The sequence below is a fragment of the Branchiostoma belcheri genome, unplaced genomic scaffold (genome assembly GCF_001625305.1).
Source record: "Branchiostoma belcheri isolate BF01 breed outbred unplaced genomic scaffold, Haploidv18h27 scaffold84, whole genome shotgun sequence".
Taxonomy (NCBI): domain Eukaryota; kingdom Metazoa; phylum Chordata; class Leptocardii; order Amphioxiformes; family Branchiostomatidae; genus Branchiostoma; species Branchiostoma belcheri.
The window spans coordinates 520688-542411 of NW_017804509.1; the positions used below are offsets into that span (position 1 = coordinate 520688).

At 42.8% G+C, this 21724-nt stretch overlaps 1 protein-coding gene across 1 annotated transcript; it reads right to left on the reverse strand.

Moving 5' to 3' along the window:
- Window positions 1–2599: 2599 nt before the first annotated feature.
- On the reverse strand, window positions 2600–15488 carry LOC109486968 (probable G-protein coupled receptor 19). The gene is made up of 6 exons (XM_019790885.1): window positions 14419–15488; window positions 7408–7778; window positions 6634–6948; window positions 6094–6245; window positions 5490–5637; window positions 2600–4698 (listed from the first exon to the last, which is right to left on the reverse strand). The coding sequence occupies exons 2-6, from the start codon at window positions 7537–7539 to the stop codon at window positions 4186–4188; spliced, it is 1260 nt and encodes a 419-aa protein (XP_019646444.1). The 5' UTR covers window positions 7540–7778; window positions 14419–15488; the 3' UTR covers window positions 2600–4185.
- Between the last annotated feature and the right edge of the window lie 6236 nt (window positions 15489–21724).

Below are 21724 nucleotides of genomic sequence, written 5' to 3' on the forward strand. Positions count from 1 at the left end.
AAAATGTACTGTCTAGAGACACAAGGAGGTTTGAGATCAAATGCCTTGTCTCTAGCGGACCAACTCCCCTGGGTTGTTATCTCTCTATTTGGCCAATTTCCACTGTATCCGGCCACCTCCTGAAGCCTGGTAGAGGCTAGTTTTTTTTTCCTTTTTTTCTTGGAGGGGGGGGGGGTCATTTCATAACGGTTCCTGGTAGCCTAGATGTTTGGACATCCGTCAGATTTCCTGATTGTTTTTCTGCAGTAACAGATGAAAGGCGTCGCCTCCAGACATTTTACTGCGATTCGTGCCGTTTGGTAATCATCTGGCAGATGAAAGTCAGTCCTGTGGATTGTTTTTCTCGCCTTTTCCCGGGTTTTGCATTTTTTTTTCATCTGGGTGATCACGTTTTCCGCTGGGTGAGCAGGCTTCAGGTAAGCTCTATGACAGGAAACACAAATAATAGTAAAATAAGATATTATTGTGGGTTTGACGAAAGTAATAATAATAAGAAGATGAAAAGTAAAATTAGTAAAATTCGCCTTCATTAAAAACGTTCACACCAAGGACGTGCAAACCTAGGTTTTACAGATTCTGAAGTGGGTGGTGGATAAATGTACATTTTCATTTGAGAACCCACCAAGAATGAAGCAAGCTTTAATTTAGTTTGTGTGGCCAAAAAAAACCTCTGTGCAAAACCAAGCCCGATCCATACAATTTATCCTAGCTCGATTTTTCTAGCCTCTACCAGGCTTGAGGAGGCGACTGGAAAGAGTAGAAATCGGCCATAATAGAGAGATAAGCATGGCAAGGGAGTTTGGCCGGCGGCGAACTGTTCTCTCAACGGCCAAACTCCCTTGGCATGCTTATTTCTCTATTTTGGCCGATTTCTACTCTTTCCAGCCGCCTCCTCAAGCCTGGTAGAGGCTACGATTTTTCTACAACGTTTTCCGACACGGAGATGTTAAAGAAAAGCGGCAGTGAGCAGAAAATAAGATTTCGTAAACAAGTAAAGCCGGCTCTTTTATGACTCCAACCGCCCGTAGGGCCTGCCGCTATATGAAACGGAGATGGAGGAATGATAAAACGTTTCGCCGGCTTTTGCTCCTCTCCCCCCGGGTTTCGCTCCGTTGGCATGGTAACGGTTGCGTCATCCCAGGTTCTGTTGCCATGGCGACGGAAATTTGATACCGGCCTACCGTCAGCTCACTTCCTGCTCAACCTCATCCCGCAGATGTTCGACTGGGGGAGATTCTGGGAGGCTCGCGCGGGGTGTTCGGGTACACGCCATCTGATGGGCTAGGAAAGGGGGTTTTAGTATACTAGTACCTGGTATTCCAGACCGTAAAAGATAGATCGAAGCGTACAGAATTGCAAATCCAAACTATTCCACACTTATTTATTTTTTTGAGACCCACATAACCAGCCCTAAGCCTTGTGCTCGTCTCACAAACAATCATACGAAATGGATCACCCCCAATTATAAAGGTTTTCCTATGATATACAAAGCAATAGAATTGATAAAGCAGGGTTGGACAAGTCCCATTGCCCACTTGCCCAGGGCAAGTAAAAGCACTGTTCGGGCAAGTAAATATCCCCCAGTACTTGCCTGATTGGGCAAGTACATTTTTTGGATGCAAAGTATTAGCCCCTGCAGTATTTCAACCAAGTTTTAAACAATTTTGATGAATAAAGCATCCAACATTATAAACTCTTTCTGCTAGTAAAATGCTTAGAAATGTGTCATATTTTGGGCAAGTGAAAAGTTGGTTCGGGTAAGTGGAAATGACCATGTACTTGCCCGATAAGGCAAGTGGATTTTTGAAAACTTGTCCAACCCTGTAAAGAAGCAACGGAGATACGATAGACCAAATCTACGTTTATAATATTTAGAACTCTAAAAACTTCACTCAATTAAAACAAAATAATTATTTCACGAGTACATTTTATTACCTATGGCTTCGATGCAACATTTGGCATGTCTGGTGTTGTTTTCATAGTCTCCACCAGACTCCTTTGCAGGCTGAATAAATAGTTTGCTGAATAAATAGCTTGCTGGACCCTCTAAGCCCGGCCAACTCCTCTGGCCAATGATGTTCCCCTTAGCCGATTTCTACTATTTATTCAGCCTGCAAAGGAGTCTGGTGGAGACTATTGTTTTCACATTATCGTAACAAAATACAACCAAGACGATACTTCACTTCAGAATAACCTCGGCTTTACTGGGAATGTTTTCGAGCTCTAAATGGCATGGAATGTGTCTCTTCTCATGATATATCTCTCTTACCTACATAACACTCTCTCAAAAATAATATTGCACTTTTGGCACTTCTGGGGCCATCTCGCAATGGACATTGTGTTTTTTCACTGAAGTGATGTTAATTTTGTTAGACGTCTATCAGAAAAGTTTTCATAAGTGCAAAACCCGTTTGTCGATGTTCCATGTCAAACACAATGATTGCCATCTAATTTTCAATTTTCTAATCATAATATTTTGAAATAATATTAGTTTTCTGCCGATCAGATGGTGGTTTTTCGATTCGTTGCCCCAACATGTCAGGGCTTTTTTGCCACTGCTAACTTAGAAATAGCACTAAAATGGAAATATCCATTTTGGAGTTGTTCGTTCCAAATGATCATGACTGGCGGCCATATTGGATCTACACCACCAATGTTTATGACGTCACGTTCTATGACGTCACGCGCTATTATAAACGTATCAAACGAGTCGCACTCAGGATAATTCTACATACGTAGTTTCCATAGCTTCTACAAACGTACAAAACGGAACTTCTAGATTCATATCAGAAGCTACACGTATAAAATCGACCACTGTGACTGCAGAAGTCATATTTACGATTTTTGTCAAAATATACAACGATACCTTTTTTTACCTCTTTTCGTACATCAAAATGCAGCTTGTGTATTACAATATACACAATAGTTTACTTAGACTCACGATGGCAACTTTGGCAACAACAGTGTACAGTTAAAAACTTCAAGATGATTTCCACAGTTTGACAAATAGCTTTCGCACCCCACTTGACACATCAACAAGAAATCTTCCTGACGATATAGATATGTATACGGGCATATAACAATACATCTCTGACTCTTCGCATGGACAATATATCCTAAATACTCCGTACAAAATGTCTGTGGTACATTTTCTACAAAGCACGTTGTCCTTTAAAGCACATATCAACACTTTTGTTGGTGTTGTTCCATGGCATATTTTCTCGTGTCCGCATTTCGGTCACACACAAAATAGTTTCTTGTACGAGCTCAGGTTTGATTCCAAACAACATTTTGGTTGGAATGGGTTAAATAATGATTGTGGCACGACATTCCCTAAAACCAAGTGAATAAACCAAAAGGCCAGCTTTTCAATATTACAGAAAATTACATTTTTCGCTACTTTTAGATGACGTAATTGTCTGGTTGGCCAACATGAAAGGAATGTCTTCAAGTCCCAAAAGAAAATGATACCTTTTCACGGGTGACGTCAGATATTGCGTCAAGCGAAAGCAAACATTTTGTTGATCGCAAAGACGTTTGGCTATTTTTAGAATGGTCAAAGCTTCCCTGCAATCGAATTAAAAATAGTTGGAACATATTCTGATCTCACAGATCATCATCAAAAGCAAGCGGATGGAAAAAAAGAATAGATTTTTTCCTTTCCATTGCCTTAAACTTTTCAATGTGAAAGTCTTTCATTGAATAAATTATGGAATGTTTTACAAGTAAGTATTAACTAAGTTTTACAAGTAAGTATAACATAAGCATTTGAAAGAGCAGTTAGAACATATTCTGAGCTGACAGTTTATCATCGAAACAGGTGTTCGTTTGACCGTCTTTCTTATAATATTATGCAACATTATGGATATGGCATCCTTCACAAGTAAGTCTTGGCTCTGCATTTGAAAGATCAGTTAGAACATACTCTGAGCTGACAAATCATCATCGAAGGCGAGCGAACAGAAAAACAGGTTTTCTTTTAACCGTCTTAAACTTTTCAATGTAAAAGTCTTTCTTAGATGCAACATTATGGATATGGCATCATTCACAAGTAAGTATTGGCGCCATTTGATAGATCATCATCGAAGGCGAGCGGACAGAAAAACAGGTTTTCTTTTGACCGTCATAAACTTTTCAATCAAATACTAAGTAGTATGTCTTTGATTCGTGTATTCATGGAATATCTCACAAGTAAGTATTGGCGCCGTTCGACACCAGCGGCCAGGCGATCTTCTTCTCCCGCTTAGCCTCTCTATCGAACGAGGCGGTCACGTGACCGTTCTGCGGCTGCGCAGACTCGGCGGCGTTGCCGGCCGCCGCCCCACGCCCGGCCGTTGCCCCGGTAACGTTCGAATCCAGGGCGAAGCCCACGTGATTCCTCTTGCCGAACGGCGTGGTGTAGGTGATGGCGTAAGTGTTGCTCCGGTAGCATTTCATGTTCGACATGCAGAATATCTCCCGGCATCCCCTGCGGAAGTTCGGGTTGCAGACCCAGTAGATGAGCGGGTTGGAGACGGAGGAGGAGAAGCCGATCCAAACCATAGCAACGAACCACGTGGGGTCCGCGTCATCCACCCGCGCGTGCGCACTGCTGCGGACCGCCGAGGAGATCACGTGACCCAGGTGCAGCAGGAAGAAGGGCGACCACGTGATCAGGTACACGGCGTTCACCACAAGCAGCATCTTGATGGTCTTCACCTTCAATCAATCAGATCAATCAAAAATGTCATGAAAGTTCATCTGTGTTGGTAGTAATCATTATAATAAAATGCTGAACTTTATTCCAACACACTGGTTTAACAGAGATCAAATTTTCAGCGACAACTGTCGCCTTCATCAGGATAATGAATGACCAAAACGTAACCTTGCGAGAGTTACGGTTACAGACACGTGACCCTTTTTACACGAGACCTTACTGATACTTAACGTAAGCAATTGATCAAAAGTGCCAGTGTAGTTTATATCGTCCACCGTCTCTGATAAGTGAATAAGGTCGCGTGTCTGTGACCGTAACTCTCGCGAGATTAAGTTTTGAAGTGATTGGGCATTACTTATCCTGATGAAGGCGACAGTGGTCACTGACAATTTTACGTCTGTTTAACCTGTGTGCTGGAATAAAGCTCAACATTTTACTATCAATTAAAAATGGTTTACTGATCAATCATGAACATTGCAGCTGAAGGCTGAATTGCGTTAGTACATAGATGTACATTGTAGGAGTTGCTTCTGACATTAAAAATATTTACACATTACAGAACCGCATTTACACATCACATTCGTATTCGCATATTGCCTGTCGCCACCGTGAACATATAGTTCCGTGAACATGCCAAAGAGGGTCTATTTTCCTGCACGGAGTCTGTGAGAAGTCGCAGGCAAACGGACCCTCTCTGGCCGGACAACTCCGCTGGCCAATTAAATCCCATTTTAGGCCCATTTCTACTATCTATTCAGCATTCAAAAGGAGTCTGGTGGAGACTAACGGCTACCTTTGTGGCGGGAACGGTGTTCTTGGTCCGCTGCAGCTTCCTTCCCCCGACCCCGATGGTCCAGATGTGTTTGACGACCCGCGTGTAGAGCAGGATGATCAGGGCGATGGGCACCAGGTAGTCCACACAGAACACAGCCGTTACGTACCTAATACCGGTCCAGGAGGGAACAAGAAATAGTCATGTTTAGAGTTAAAACTTTCGATCCAACACAAAAAATTCTCTCACATAGAGCTTTCGACCAGACACTCTGGTCTTCCTCAGTATACTGACCCAGTGAGGCTTGTCACGTCAACACTGGGTCAAAGGTATCTGGTAGACGATGTCGGCCCCCGTCGCGGTTCAGTGAAGGGAGATGGGCCATGATGTATATAGCTCTAGGTGAGAGAATTTTTGTGTTGGATCGAAATAAGTTTTAACTCTAAATATGTAACTACCAACACGCCTTCAAGTACCAAAGTTATCAACCAAGAATTGAGGTGCCCAAAAATTCATTCACAATCTTTGCTAGAACTATCACAGAGTGTAAACATCGCTGTCACCAAGTACAGTAGGGGCATTGTCATTAGATAGCTTACAACTAGATACCGATACAGATACGTACAGCGCTCCCCGCCAGTCCCCAGGGTAGTAGGTCGGGCAGAGCGTCTTGTCCACCACGGCCTCCGTCTGGAAGAAGTAGAAACACGGCGACGCCAGAAGCGCGGAGAAGAGCCAAGCCAGCACGATCATCTGCTTCGCCTTCGTCCGAGAGACCTGAAATGAATGAATGAATGAATGAATAGTTTGTCGGTGAAGGTTAGACATCCAGGTATTAGTAATAAGATACACCAAAAACAGTTACTCAAGCAACTGGATATGATTTTGGAAACGGTCAGACGTTTCAGGACGGATAGAATTTTGACATCTAGCATTATGATGTAGTATTGTTAGTGTTGAACTGCTGTAGACCACATACGGTCACATGTGCATTTCGTCCATCTGGACAGGAACAATAATAATAATAATAATATGGGTTTTATTTCACAGCCGGAAGGCTGAATTACATGTCCCGTACATTGTAAAAACAACTTGTGACAATTCAACTTTTATGTTCAGAAGGTTTAAATAACAGAATACGCAATAAAGCTTCATTAAAACAGACCTTGAAGCTGAGCGGGTAGATGATGGTGTAGAACCGGTCTATGGCGATGGACAGGAGCACGTACACGGTCGCTCCAGGGCAGGTGAACTGGACAAACCGGACGAAGCTGCACATCGGCCCGCCGAACACCCAGCGGTTGGACACCACGCGTCCCAGCACGAAAGGCATGCACAGGAAGGCGACCAGGAGATCGCTGCACGCCAGAGACACCACGAAGTAGTTGGTGGTGGACTGCAGCCGGCGGCTTCGGTACACGACTATACACACGAGCACGTTACCAAGCACGGAGGCCACCCACAGCAGCACCAGCGTTACCTGTTCAAATACATGTATTTGTTAACTGTTTTTTTACTTCAATTTCCCATTGATTGGACAAGTACATCAATTATTACTTTCATTTCAGACATACAGTTCTAGACAGCTACCTTTATCATGTAGACTTTTAGTTATTTTATACTCTATTTCATTGTTCTTTTATGTTTTGTAATTTGCAATTAGCCTCCGGGAATGAATTTGCAATAAACTTTTCATTATTCCTATTATTTGACCTCTGACCTCAAATGCACTTTTATTTCTCTATGCTGATTTTGTTTCAAGTTTGTAATAATTTCAGCATAATTTTGTATGTTTTATTTATTATCATTACTCTTAAAAGTAATTATTATTATTATCTTATTTTATTTTGCTGGACCCAGGAATATGGAATTTACCATACTAATTGAGATCTCAATAATAAACAATAAACAAACAAACAAACAAACAAACCAGGGTTACCGTTTCTATGACGATCTGTGCCGAGGAACGATCCATGCCTAGCGCGGGGAAGACAACATCAACGCTTGTGGTGGTGTTGTCACTCGTTGGTGCCACACTCATGGTGCTGGGGACTTCTGTAGAGATCGCCATGTTGGTGATTTCGAAGGTTGGTACCTCGTCGGTCGGAGCCCAAGTGTAGTTTCCGAGGCCAGAGATGGGCAGGAGTGTCGTACCGTTCAACCATACATTGGCGACCGAACCATGGTGTTCTTTGATACACCGGAGTTTGAACACATTCAAAGCTCGGAATTGATCAAGCGTAGATCTTCTCTTTTTCACAGAAGCATTTCTTGTCCAAGAGGGTCATTTAAGGTCTTCCTTCTGTTGACCTGTGAGGGGAAATAATACTGGCTGTTACTCACTGGTTTCTTACACTTAAGCTTATCTCTTATCTCTTGTCGAAAAGCATTTTATACACACATCTCACAAAGCCAAGTAGATTTTATATGCCCGATGTGTTGGTAACCTTCGAGGTTCATTTCTCTAACTCTTTCAGATGCATCCAGTATGGCTGTTTTGTCGTCATGCGGAAATGCTTTTGTCAGAAACCAGCTAATAGTAATACAGAAGATAGATTATTCAGGAAATAATGATCCTATTTACTTAAGTGGAAGGATACATTACAGATATTACGGCAGCTGCTGGCAGCATATTAAAAATTAGCTTTGTGCCCCAAATCATTAGTACGTACAAGGACGTTAATATATATAGTAGATCTCATTGGCATGTATCTGTGGCGCAGCCTAGATTTTATACAGCAGCAAGTGCGAGTCTTTACTCTGAGCGCGGCTGAAAGCGCCCCGGGTGGTGTTCAGGTGTGGCACGCGGACGGACACGCGAGGCTCTTTCAAACCCGTCTGACATTCACCCAACCGTCAGGAGATTCGGGCGTATTCAGCAAGCTTACGGGTTGGGCTTATCGGGGAGCTTTTTATGTTAACTTTTGAAACATATTGTTCTTGCTCTGTTTCGTCTTATCTATTCATTTCAAATGCAACAGTGCATTAGAGTGATTTACAGGCAGCTGGGCTGATATTCACAAGTTAACAATTATACATACGGGGACAACAAGTAACGTTATATCGTTACTTCGTCCTCTTCTCCAAACACATAAGGTCAATGACCTGGATCAGACATCTGTCGCCATGGCAACAGGTGCTGTGACAGACACTCTGTGTGGTGTTGGGTTACATTATGTAGCTAGTGGTAGGACAGAAATCCGATACGCCTCTCGTATGACTGGCAAAAGCTTAAGAAAGATACTTGGACAATAAAGAAAGCCCAATAAAAACACCTAAAGGCACGTCTAAAACAACGTCCAAGGCCTAAACCTCTGCTTGGAGAGTCTACTCAGGAGGGTAATGGATTCTATAGCTCGTCCTGTCAGGAAATATCGCCTCGCCTCCACACGCTACGGGGGAACCTCTGCAGGTGTTTCTCTCCACGGAAAATTGGATAGAAGCGAGAGAATAGAAGCAATCATTCATGTGGAGAGCTGGGGCACGGTGGCTAAGGATATCTCTCTCCAGCCAGGATGATCTGTTTTCGACATAGGACCTCAGACAACCCCCGAACTGTGACTTAAAAATTTATGAAGATTTACCACATTTGTGGAAGGATTGAAATTTGTAGACGTGACAAGGCAACTGGAGACCTGTTATTACACAGAAATAAACCAGATATTAATCAATCTGATATTGTTGTTATTTGTGTGTGTGGCGTTATGAAATCTGTTGTGACTTGTGTATAACGCCGCATTGTCATTGGTCTAATATTGATTAAAAAACAGATAATGAACCTATGCAGACTAGGGAGTAGAAAGTGACATGGCAACTCAGGGCCAATTATGTTTCGGAACCTATACCATACATGTAGCCACACCAATAAATAATAAGTAAATAAATACATCTACTGTACCTTAACAAGATACGTACTCGACATACAATACATGTTATTTTAAAACATACGGTAATAACAAAGGGTCATCACACATGTGCGTAATAAAACAAACAACGTTAAAACATCGTAAACTGCAGGAGGAATCTTCCCTATCTAATCAAACGTGTCCCACCTACCTTACCCGACAGTGTGAGCCATTCTCTTCCCACCAGCGATATACGCAGAGACCAACAAGGCATAAAGGTTAAAACCAGCCGAGCACACGTCTCGTGTTTTTTATCAGACAACGTTTGGCATCCGTCCGCAGGTGGTTAATATGGCGGCAAATATCGACCTCGTTTTTAAAATGTGACCTTTTTGACCCATCAAAGTCCAAAAGTCAACTTACTGTCTGTCGGGTGCTACTCTAAGGCCACACTGACGTAATTTTATGGATGGCATCCTCTGACGGCCCCAAACTAGTGCGCGCGGGCCTATAAAAATATTATAGCCAAAAAATTACGCTAAACCACAGGAATATAAGCTGGTATATTGTGAATTTGCGGTAGTAAATAGCGACTTTTGCGGAATTCATTTGTCGGTAATGTATTGAGTTCTTGAGTCGTGGAGCTTTGGCAGCCTGGGTGCCATCCTACGTAGTTACAACCGGCTCCCTATTGTCGCTAGCTACGTGTACTACACATGGACTACGGAGGATGGCATCCAGGCAAAATCCTCGGAGGAGGTTTCTTTAGAACAAACAAAAATCAATGCTCTTGCGGATGTTTTTTTTTTTTGGTATTCATCAATACACAACAATATAGTAACAAGGACTGTGTGGCGCTGCACTCAAGTTTATAACTTATTTTAACAGTGCCACACAACAGAATACAATTAACATTGTGTCCGCGTGGGGATATCATCCATCCATAAAATTAAATCATTGTGGCCTAACCTGTATGTGTTACACAACCTTTGGCTGTGAGGGGGCGGTTAGGGCGCTTGGAGTACTGATTTGGTGAGGCTACCGCTACTTTGGTCAATGGAAACGCTCTGGTTAAAAGGTAAAAGCCGACAAAGGTTGCGACCGTTTAAAAAGCGGACGCACGATAGAAACAGATAGATGATAGGCTAACGGCTGAATACTTTTAAACGCATCCAACGCGATTTCAGGGCAGTAACAACTGGATTTTCAAAGTCAATTTTCTGAAGATTTTTTTTTCATGTAGTATGTTGAATCAAGCCCATCTCAAAGCATACTGATATCGTCGAGGCAAGCGCTAGCGTTGTTACACAGCACGAAAACAAGTATTTAAGCAAACTTTCCGCAATGTGTGAAGAAGTATTAAAGGTGAGAAAATATTCCAGTAGACTTCGTAAAGGCTGCTGAAAGGCAAGTTCCGCCTTTCCGTAACCATTCAGTGCGATAAATACGACGTAAACATATTTTATATCTTTACGCTTCCTCTACAAATCCGTAAACATAAATAAAAAAATATAAATTAGTCTGCTGAAGACTAGTCCCGAAGCCACCACATGGATATACGGTATGAAACGCACGGGCTATAGGCGACGTCATGAAATAAAACGACGGCCAAAAATCATGACATTTAAACAAGCCTGTTGCATAACCGAGGCGCCCATCGCCTTTGTAAAATTGCCCTTTCTCTAAAGCTGTTCACATACTTACTTAACGCGCGGATTTAGAACTTGAATGCTCCACTAACACCCGTACAGAAGCTACCGGATTGACCTGTGCAGGCAAAAGCCGCAGAGGTCTTGCTATCATAAATGCCATGATATTCAGTGTGATATTCAGCGTGTTATGTCTGACTGTTATGTAACTGAATGTTATGCAACTGAAGAACTGAAGGATGTCCGTTTCTCAGAAGCCTTACCTACTTTACGCAAGAAGGTTGAAACCTTATTGCTGTAAGTTACTGACCCATAACACTGCTGCACTAGACCTATCACTAGTACTATGAAGCAAGTTCAAGAACCAACTGGCCTTAACACTAGAAACAAATTTTGTTCAAATTCTGCACAAGAACACTGCTACAAGACGAAATTTCCCCATATTTGGCTTACCGTTTAAAAACCCGCGGTACGTGTTAGGTTGGTGGAAACTAGTCAAAATTCCATCAAGAAAACACTGGTGGTCCCTGTCTCCCATACCAACAATTATATGAGAACTTTTGTACCAACAACTGTTAAACTCTGGAACAGTCTTCCAAGGGAGATCGCTAAGATCAGGGACGGACAAAGATTCAAACGTGAAGTTAATTCTTTCCTCAGCGCAAAACTTTGACAACGTTCTGTCTACTAAGGCAGTCCAGCTGCTAATGCTGAGTGAGAGCTGACATAGATTAAAAAAAAACTGCAGTAAAACACATTTATCTGAAGGCTGCAAGAGATTCACGCGCAAGAGCGATAGACTACAAACAGTTGTCTCACCTGCTGCTGTAACATAAGTCATGCTGGCCAAAACATTATGTTATGTAACCGGAGCACGAGTCACGTTTGCATAATAATTTCCCTTTCATTCAAAACGTACTCACTTCAGATATCACTGGTCCGACACTAGTGCTCCCACGCGCCTGTCAGTATACGCAAACCTTCCCCAAACGCTCGCCTCAAAACCGTCAAGCGCATCCATAGATTAGCACTGAAAAGGGGAACCCAGCTCACACACACAGGTCGGCTTGTCATGACTGGACGTGCTAACCAACGCCTGTGTTGCACAACCGCGACTATAAATTCCCAAAGGGCCCGCTTCTCTTTCTTATAATGACCACTATACAAACCGGTCCGCAGGTAATAAGTCCCGAGGGCCTTTGCGCGACAACGCCCCCAGGCCGTCTCGTCGGCCGCGCTCGGAACTAGGCTTTTTGGTCTTCGGAAATGTTCGGAGCGCCTCGTGGGATGCTCGGGAATCTTCGGGAGCCTTCGACACCGCATGATCGCCCGGAGAGTGTACGAAGTGTTGCGTTTATATAAATACAGGAGGATATTATATAAACCTGGGTGTCTTTCGCATAGAGACTGTCCGAAGACAAAACCATGCAGAGAGAAAGAGAGAGGGAGACAGAGAGACAGAGAGAGAGAGAAAGAAAAATGGAGGGTGAGAGAGATACAGAGAGCGAGAGAGAGAAGGAAGGAGAGAGGGGGAGAGAGGGGGAGGGTAAGAGAGATACAGAGGTAGAGAAAGAGAGGAGAGAGAGAGGGTGAGAGACATAGAGGGAGAGAGAGCTAGAAGAAAAGGAGAGGGAGGGAGAAAGAGAGGAGAGAGAAAGAGCTAGGGAAAAGGAGAGAAAGAGGGGGAGAGAACTAGAGAGAACTAGAGGGAGAGAGAAATACACAGATCCGACCACACTTGAAAAGAATAGGGGGTTCGTTGAACCAAGCTCCTTGCTCTGACCATGACCATATATGGACACATACAATCCCTCCCGCCAGTCGGTGTCTGCATCAGCATATCGCGTCACGCATCTGCACAGATCTGTGGTGAGAAAGATAACACCCCTCCCATCCCACTTTCCATTTATCATGGCCAAGTAATAAGTTCAATTGCAAGCCGCCACCTTTGCTGCATCCATGTTACTAGAATCTTTGGCATTTTTGTGCCATGAATGTCGATATGCATTAGGACAGTGATGTTTCAATTCAGTATAGATAAGTGACTAGAATATAGACTTTGACAAATCTGGTTTCCAAGACCTAAAAGTTGCACTAGATGCCACAATTCTATAAAGCTATCAAAATTTCTCCAATAGTTAAAAAAACAGCATGCATCATCCCGCACACACTAGCAGACGACATACCAAACTGCATACAAATCCAGCAAAGCGATCGCAAGATACAGCTGCCTACTTACGGACTTGTTAAGCAACTACCCTGTTTTTTCCTCAATAAGAGGTCACTGGTCTCCTTCACTGAATAGCAAAACACAAATCAGGCCAAAAAACATCCGAATCCAGCAAAACGATCGTGAGATACAGCTGCCAACCTGCCTACACCCACTATCCTGTTTACGGACTTGTCCACGCACTACCCTGTTTTTTTTTTTTTTCATGGGTCACTGACCTCCTTCACTCAATAACACACAAGATGTTAAATAAGTCGTTCTTTATTATCTGCGGCACTTGCCGTGCGATGTATGCTCTCAGCGGTGGCCTGCTGCCCTCCCACGCACATGTCAGAATCCTATTGAAGCAGAAATCCGCTGCGATCCAAATGAAAACCGTCCAATAAGCCGTGCGAACGTAAAAACGCCTTCGGTACGGTCGCTTAGAAACTAATTGCAGCATTGAGGCACATCCTGAGAAGAAATAGGCTTTCTTCGTAAATACAATCTTTGCTGAAATTCTTGTGTTTTGAAAGACGTCATGCCGGTACTGTTACATGTCTTAGGTCTGCATTAGTGTCGGCGCGCTTTGATCCACAATCTCCCGCGTAGAACGAACGCCCTGTTATTTGTTCTTCGCGATGTAAGATTTTCTCCTCTCAGTTCGTGTGTTTTACAAAGACTCTGTGTGATTTTGAAGACACTCGTATGATGTTCCCCCATAGATGTTTCAAATGAAGTTTGCTAGTGTTTAATAAAATAAAATTCGCATGAATAAGTAGGTGCCTCTGATTTTTGACGTGTGTCTCTGGCAATTGTGTGCTACAAAAAAGAAATTGTGTACTATACGCTGTCCTTGGTGCTGAAAGACGTACAGTTCTAAACAGACGTTTTGTCAGACATCTTTCACTCAAATCAAGGACACAGATATCGAGAAAATCAGTCTAATATCCACATAATCTCCCTCTTTATACAATAGTGGTTATAATATGATGATGAACAATATTGGTTACCTAACCACCTACCTTCCTAACACCGCGTTGTCATAGCTTCACTGCAACTGACTTTTTTTCAGACATTTTTTTGAACTCAAATGAAGGGTACGGACGGAGAACAAACCATAAAACCACAGTCTAATCTTGAAAATATCCCTCTATCATATATACAATACTGGTTACATAACCCCCCATCTTCCTATATCTAACTCCTAAAGCTTCAATGAAAGGTCTCCGGTTGGGTCTTCTTACCGTGCAAATGTCACCAAGCGTGTCCTCCTCGGTGTACGCTGTTATTGGGATGTCAGCGATGGTACTGTCACAGATGGGAAGGCAGCTCCGTGATGCGTGCTAAAGTCTTGTTGACAGCGATGACAGAGATGACAACTTCACGGCTGGATTAGTAACTAAGTGATGCGTGCTAAGGTGTTGTTGCATCAAGCTTCGTTCTCTCTGAAAGGTTTCAGGCTTGGTCACAACAAGCCTGGTTTTCTCGGTGTACTCTGTTGTTTTTTAAGATGACAGAGATAACAACAGCACGGCTAGAGGCGTAGCTATAAGCGATGCGTGTTGAGGTGTTGTTGCGCTAAGCTTCAGTTCTCTCTGTCAAGTCTCAGGCTTGGTCGGGTTGTGCCAACAAGTCTCCTCGGTCTAAGCTGTTTGTGTGATGATAACGATGATACCGGCACGGCTGGAGGCCTGTTGGGCGCTGGAAACGATGGACGCAGTCAACAACAGTCCACAGTCAGAACTGATGTAGGTTTGACGCCTAGACGTGGAGGCAATCAGATCTACCGAACACACATGCAAAATGGACAATGCCCTTACCAGTGTGATGTAGTCACGAAGCTAACAGTCTGACATGGAGAGAAATTCTGTGTCCGTCCTTGGTGCTGAAAGTGTTATCAGCTTGTCAGTAAGACTTGTAGAGGACTCCCCAAGGCGTCCGCACGTAGATAGGATAGACAGTGCAAGACAAAATGTGAAGTCACTTCTTTCCCACAGCGCAAAAATCTGACAGTGTTCTGTCTAGGCAGTCCTGCTGCTAATGCTGAGCGAGAACTGACATGGATGAAAAAAAACTAAGAAACTTAAAGGTCTGTTCAAGAAGAAATAGCAGGAGCAGACGATGCCTCAGACGGAGCTGTACATGTCTCCCTTGTGGTTCGTGTTGAGCTGCGGTCCCTCCGCGCCAGCTCCCAGCTGAGAGAACGGCTCAGCTTCCCGGTGACGTCACCGCCCTCTCGTCGCTGTCACGCCTCGGGAGGGCGCGCGTTGTCATGGCGACCGTGACGTCATCGGGGGACCGCCACGGGAGCCGTCTGTTCTGTGGCGGGAGGAGAAGGGAGAGTTTAGGCTGATCAAACAGCAAGTAATTTTTATGGATGGCATTAATTTTCACCTGATTTTGAAAACAACAAATTTTGTTGCCCCCTGACAGTGGTCAACATGCCGAAAATGGGCATAGATGTCTGGCCATGCCGGGACGTGGATAGCAGAAAAATATATCATTCCTTTTATACGTGATGGTGGCTGTGTGTATGTGATGTTGTTTCATTGAGAAATGGATGTTGTAATAGTTCGCAGTAAACTTAGCGCAATATAGGACTGGTATGATTTCTTGTTTCACAATGTTTACGATGTCAAAAGTTGAAAATGTTCAATCTTGTTGTTTTTTTTGGCCCGCCTTGTTTTTTTGCCCTATCGCATTAGATTGGGAGTCTGTGGATGATGTCATCCATAAAATTTACTTGCTGCGGCCTGATCAAACAGCGGGAGATAGATGTCGCTTCACTAATCAGCTTATATCCACAAGGCGGTATCTGGGTTTTGTAAACGTAAGAAAGACCTTAAGAAAGTCTTAATTAAATTTATAGTAGACAAATTAGAATGTATAGTAGACAAATTATGTACTTATGTCGCCAGATGTTTCAGAAAGAGAGAAGAAACGTCGACTAACAATAGATGATTAGTATATTGTATTGTTGTAATATATAGACTTTCAGCACTTAGCATTAGAATGTAGCGGTTCAGTATTCAATACTCCATGTTTTACATCCTCTAGACCTCTGTTGGTCACATGTGCATTTAGACCACCTTGGCAGGAATATGCAATAAATATTAAATCATTAAAAGAATGAGACGGGATTATTGGTTTATAAATGTAACATAGTTTATTGGGCACAATAACACCTAAGTTTGAATCATGTCGCACAAAAGGTATAACCATGACCACAGCTGACATTGTGTGCATAACTTTGTCTCCAAAACACGTTTATGATGCACGTTGCACCGGGAAAGACTAAGGTTAAGGAAAATGTACAATGGGCACAGTAAAATATTACTATGTACATCCACGGGATGTAAGTAGCATCAGGGCAGCAAGGGTGCTCCCTCTCTCATCCAAAATCTTGGTACCTTTTAGGGTTTCTTTTAGTATTTTAATGAAAATTTGCTGATTTTTTTCCTCAGCCGAATAGGGAGCACCTCTCCCATACGAATCTGGAGAGATCCCTAAAGATGTAGACAGAAAAACATATTTGTGAAAACCGGAATAATGTACACCATTGCTCCATGCGTTATGGAGATCCCTGTCCCCTGTACATCTAAGACCATCTGATGGTAATTTCGGGGCTGGGACCGTTTCGGGGCATTTCTTTGATCTTTGCGCAATTAATATTCACCCATCAAATCTCTTACAAGACGTCGTGACAGTCCGACCAATTAAGCCTTTTTATCTGCCGGGTGTAGAAACACGGATGCCTGTCTGTGATCTTCAGATATTTTATCTACATAAACAGAAGGGTCATACGGGCCATTAACGACGCTGTTGTGCGTTTTGCGTGTTCTAGGGCCATGTTGATTTGATTATATGGATGACATCCTCTCGGAACTCCAACACTGATGCGAGCGTGCGAATAAAAAAAAGTTTGGCAAAAAAATATTACCTTCATTATGAAATCTAGGTGGTTAAACAAATGACCAAACACACAGAGTAATATTCTATTAGCATGGTGAATAATAGACTCTTCATTTTCATTCCTTCACGTTTTCTTCTTGTCCTTTGGAATGGATTTTGGTATTCTGTGTCATAAGTATTTTTCAATTTACGGCATATATTTGCTCATTTTGTAGCTACCTTGTACGGTTTACAGTATGGTCGAAAACTTTTCTTTTCGAAACGGACGAAAATTCATGTGCGCGCGGATGCCATCCATATAATCATGTCAACATGGCCTCTAAGATGAGAAGACTTGCCGAGCCGCGCATGGACCGCCCGAGGGACAGCGCCAACTCAAAGGCTCGCTTCTTCTGCAATTAAACCCATCTCTGACGCACGTCTCAACCTTTTCAGAAACAATCTCGACATGTCGTTTGTATATCAAAGGGCCGGCATTTACCAACAGCATTCACCAACATCTTTTAAGAAAAAAATCCGACCGGGAATGGTTAAAAACTATGGTGGACACTTCCCAACCCTTGCAATCTTGGTGGTAGAGGTAATGACAAAGTATAAGTATGAATTTTTAAAAACATGGAACGTAGCTTAGAGTCAAGGCCTCTGACCTCTCAGCACAACTTGCACTAAGTTGTAGTCTTACTTGTAGTTAAGTTTAGCCTGTAGGTGTATATAGATAAATGTGTAGTTGGGTTTAGTGTTTGTATGTGTAATACGACCCCAGGAAGACTGGTATGTATAGATACTCTGTACAAACTAATGGAGTTCGATTAAAAAAAAAAAAACCAACAGCATCAGTACTTTAGAGTATACACAAGGTAGAGGTGTTCCAGATCAAATGCCTAAGACGAATACTAAGGATATTCTGGCCAAACACCATCTCAAACGAGGACCTTCTTAACAGAACAGCAATGGTGAAAACCACTCTGGAGAAAACCATTGCAGCGCGCGGATGGGCCTGGTGTGGTCACGTCTTCCGCATGCCCTCAGACTCAATAACCAGAACTGCCCTAACATGGCAACCAACAGGAAAGAGAAATAGAGGGCGTCCAAAAGAGACGTGGAGGAGAACGATACAGAGGGACTGACTCTGGACACAGCCCCGGACGCAGCTGCAGATAGGGCCAGATGGAAAACATGCAATTCAGCCTCCGGGCTGTAAAATGTTTTTAATCAATAAACCAGTCATCATCATCATCATCAAATCCTTCCTGTCGCCTCAAACGGCGGTGCCTGTAGATTTTGTGTATGATTATGTGAATGGTTTATTCTGAATAGATACAGTGTACACTTTTCCCAGATAATAGACTCGCAGGCAACCTTACTGGTTGTCTGAACTTCTCTGTGATCAACATAAAGGCATCTTTTGGGTACAACAACATGCTATTAAAAGTTCTTATTAAAAACCTTGTTTGTTACATGTTGCAGAAATAGGTATTACTTTGCATTCATCATTATATGGTGGTACGCTGAAGTGGCGGAGTTTTGATCTCCGAGAGTGCTTTCCTCATTCCGGGCTGACATTACTGAGGACCGTGTCACGCAAGTGTGACACATTTATATTGGGCCTAGGAAAAACATTATGTTTCCGGTTACCTAAAACTGACTTTAGAACAAAATCTGCCGACCTTTGCTAGCCTTTTTGTCTGCCGACCGCTGGCGAGGGACTTAAATGTTTGATCTGACAATTGAGTGATAAAAACGGTCTAGAATGTTCTCTGTCATAAAAAATAAAAAGGATGTGCTATATGTTTACACTCAATGTGTAGTAAAATTGTACTTCCTTCTTCAGTTAATTGATACACTTGTGTTTATCGTTTATTGTGCTATACAGTGTATATCGGTATAATTGAAATATCGGGTTGAAAAGAGAGGGGGGTTCTGTAGATGTCACAGTGCGTTGATTTGCTCCAGTCAAGTGTTTTTGTCACCCCACAATCTCTCCCTCAGAGCCATGGGAAGAAACATAGAAAGCGTACCTACTGATCGCTCTCCACCTATTTTTCATATTAATTAGAAACATAACGTTACTTCTACCAGATCTGTAGCTGCCACAGTGCACAGACGTACTCCAGTCGTGTTTTTGTCTCAGCCCAGAATCCCTCCCCAAGAGCCAGAGAGCACGAAAGGTTCAAAATTGCCCCATTATGGCAGCAGATGTAAAACCCTGCTGCTTTAACGTTGCCGCAAAATAATACCTCTGCCGTTAGGCTTTGAAAGGTCAGCACATACCGCGTCCATTAAACAACACTGCGCTGTATGATTTCAAAACCACTTACTTAACCGGTTAGACGTTTGTAGGAGAAAATCGACGCTCCCTGGCAGGAGATGCAGTTTCGACGTTATTTTTTTACATCTCATCTAAACGATATTTATTCGTTTCTTCTATGTTTTTTGGTCAACCAAATAAAAATTGTAAAGATGGTCTTGACCCTTGAGGCCTCTAGGAAGGTCTGTAATACCTCTCTTGCCATGGTGTTCTCCATTTTTATTTACGATCTTCCAAACGATGTATAAACACTCTACTTGGCTCATATGAACGTACGCCGATCGGTGTACCAGGCATCTTCGCCAGGTCTGTCTTTTCTTTTATCTACACAACAACAGACAGTGTTGCCAGGTACTTGTGGCGTGCATACAAAGTGCACCCTCTATGGCCGGCCATCTTCCCTATCAGCTACATTCTGTTAGGCCGATTTCTACTATTTATTCCGCCTGCAAAGGAGTCTGGCGAAGACTAGATGCTAGCCTCTACCAGGCTTCGGGAGGCGGCTGGAAAGAGTAGATATTGGCCAAACAGACAGAAAACATGCTAGGGAGTTGGTCCGCTAGAGAATACATTTTCCGCATTCTTGGGGCGCAAAATGTACCCTCTCTGGTCGGTTAACTTCTCTGATATACTAGTCCCTTTATTTTGGCCAATATCTACTATTTTTCAAGCGATCCGCGGTGCCTGGTAGACATGGTAGAGGCTGGAGAACTGTGACCTTAGCATCAGGAGGCTACAGTCAACAGCGCTAAATTGAATGATCCGCACGTCCCTGGTGGATAGCAGAGCACACACGAGCTGCTGTTGCTGTGTGTTTCTCCATTAGGGTTATGAAAAACAAACACCGAGGAAGAGAGGAGGCGATATCCCAGGGAGGTATGGCATATGTGGGGACCGATCATGAGATATATAGGGGAGGGGTTGGGCGATGAAAGTTTTCACCATCCTCACATCCTCCCCAAGCAGTTTCTACGCTGGCAAGGGGAGTCTATATTGGCCGCCTGTAACAATTGTGCTGATAATATTATAGTATTATTTCAGACAGTTACCACAAGTGGTTGTTGATCATCCATATTTCTGACAGTTACCACAATTTCTCCATCCTCTCATCATCTAGAAGATCACCAAAAGACTACGTTTCTCCTGAGATCACAAAACCCACTAATTATGCAGAATGTCGGACTATTCATTATCCACTGCCTTCAAAGAAGAAGTCAAACCTTATAATAGCAAGCGCAGTAGAAGACGTATACGTTTTTCCCAGTCTTCTATTATTGTATTGTACCGAATAGAATCTTTGACTGTAAAAGCAATCAGCCTTCGGGCATGATTTTGCAAATTAAAATATATATATATATATATATAGACCCCCCCCCCTTTCCAACAGAATCTTCATGGAGATTACATTAACCATCAGAGCTCATGGTTACTGCGTGGTTTATAATGAACATAGTTCTGACCAATGGATACGGCTCATGGTCTTGCCACCATAGGACCTGCTTGGAGATTATCCACCAGACCTGACAAAGGGGTTATGTAGAGCAGAATTCGGGAAAAATAGGCAAAATAACTGGCCAGATGAGTGCTCAAGCGGCAAGGATATCATATATATACATGTATATATATTAAGGCCAAAGCAAGTAATTTTTATGGATGACATTAGCACGCGCATTAATATTCGCCTGATTTGTAAATGTAGGAATCTTATTTTTTCCCCTTGTTTTCTTCGCCCTATCGCATTATATTTGGAGTCTGCGGAGGATGCCATCAATAGAATTTACTTGCTGTGGACTAACGGTAAATACAATTATATTTAAGGACCTTACAGTATACTACATAGTATATTCTAGATATACATTGAGCTGGTTTTGTTTGATCAATAAAGAAATGAAATGGAGAACGCGGTTTCCATGAGAATAAACCGGTCAGGCCAGATACGTGCCTGATTGTATGGATCATAACAACCACTTGTTATCCACACGACTTGTGATCAGTGCATATTCAGGTGTTTGTTACAGGTCTATTGATGTAGCATCTCAGGTTAGATGAAACCAAATGAGGGAGAATCTCCGCAATATAATCGGACAACGTTACCTTACCTGTAATCTTCTAACCGGTACCTAACATTTATCCAACAACTTCCCAACATCTACACAACATCTGCCCAACATTTTCCCAACATCGGCACAACATCTGCCCAACATTTTCCCGACATCTGCCCAACATCAGACAAGCATCAGACCAAAATATCTACCCAACATCTTCCCAACATTTTCCCAACATCTGCCCAACATCAGACCAGCATCAAACCAAAACAATCTGCCCAACGT

Bases quoted from the DNA above. Each gene is read 5' to 3' on its own strand.
- LOC109486968 (XM_019790885.1), bottom strand. From the start codon at position 7,539: ATGGCGATCTCTACAGAAGTCCCCAGCACCATGAGTGTGGCACCAACG. The intron at 6,949-7,407 runs GTAACCCTGGTT...GTATTTGAACAG, and splicing joins CACAGATCGTCATAGAAACG to GTAACGCTGGTGCTGCTGTG. The intron at 6,246-6,633 runs GTCTGTTTTAAT...CATTCATTTCAG, and splicing joins TCTACCCGCTCAGCTTCAAG to GTCTCTCGGACGAAGGCGAA.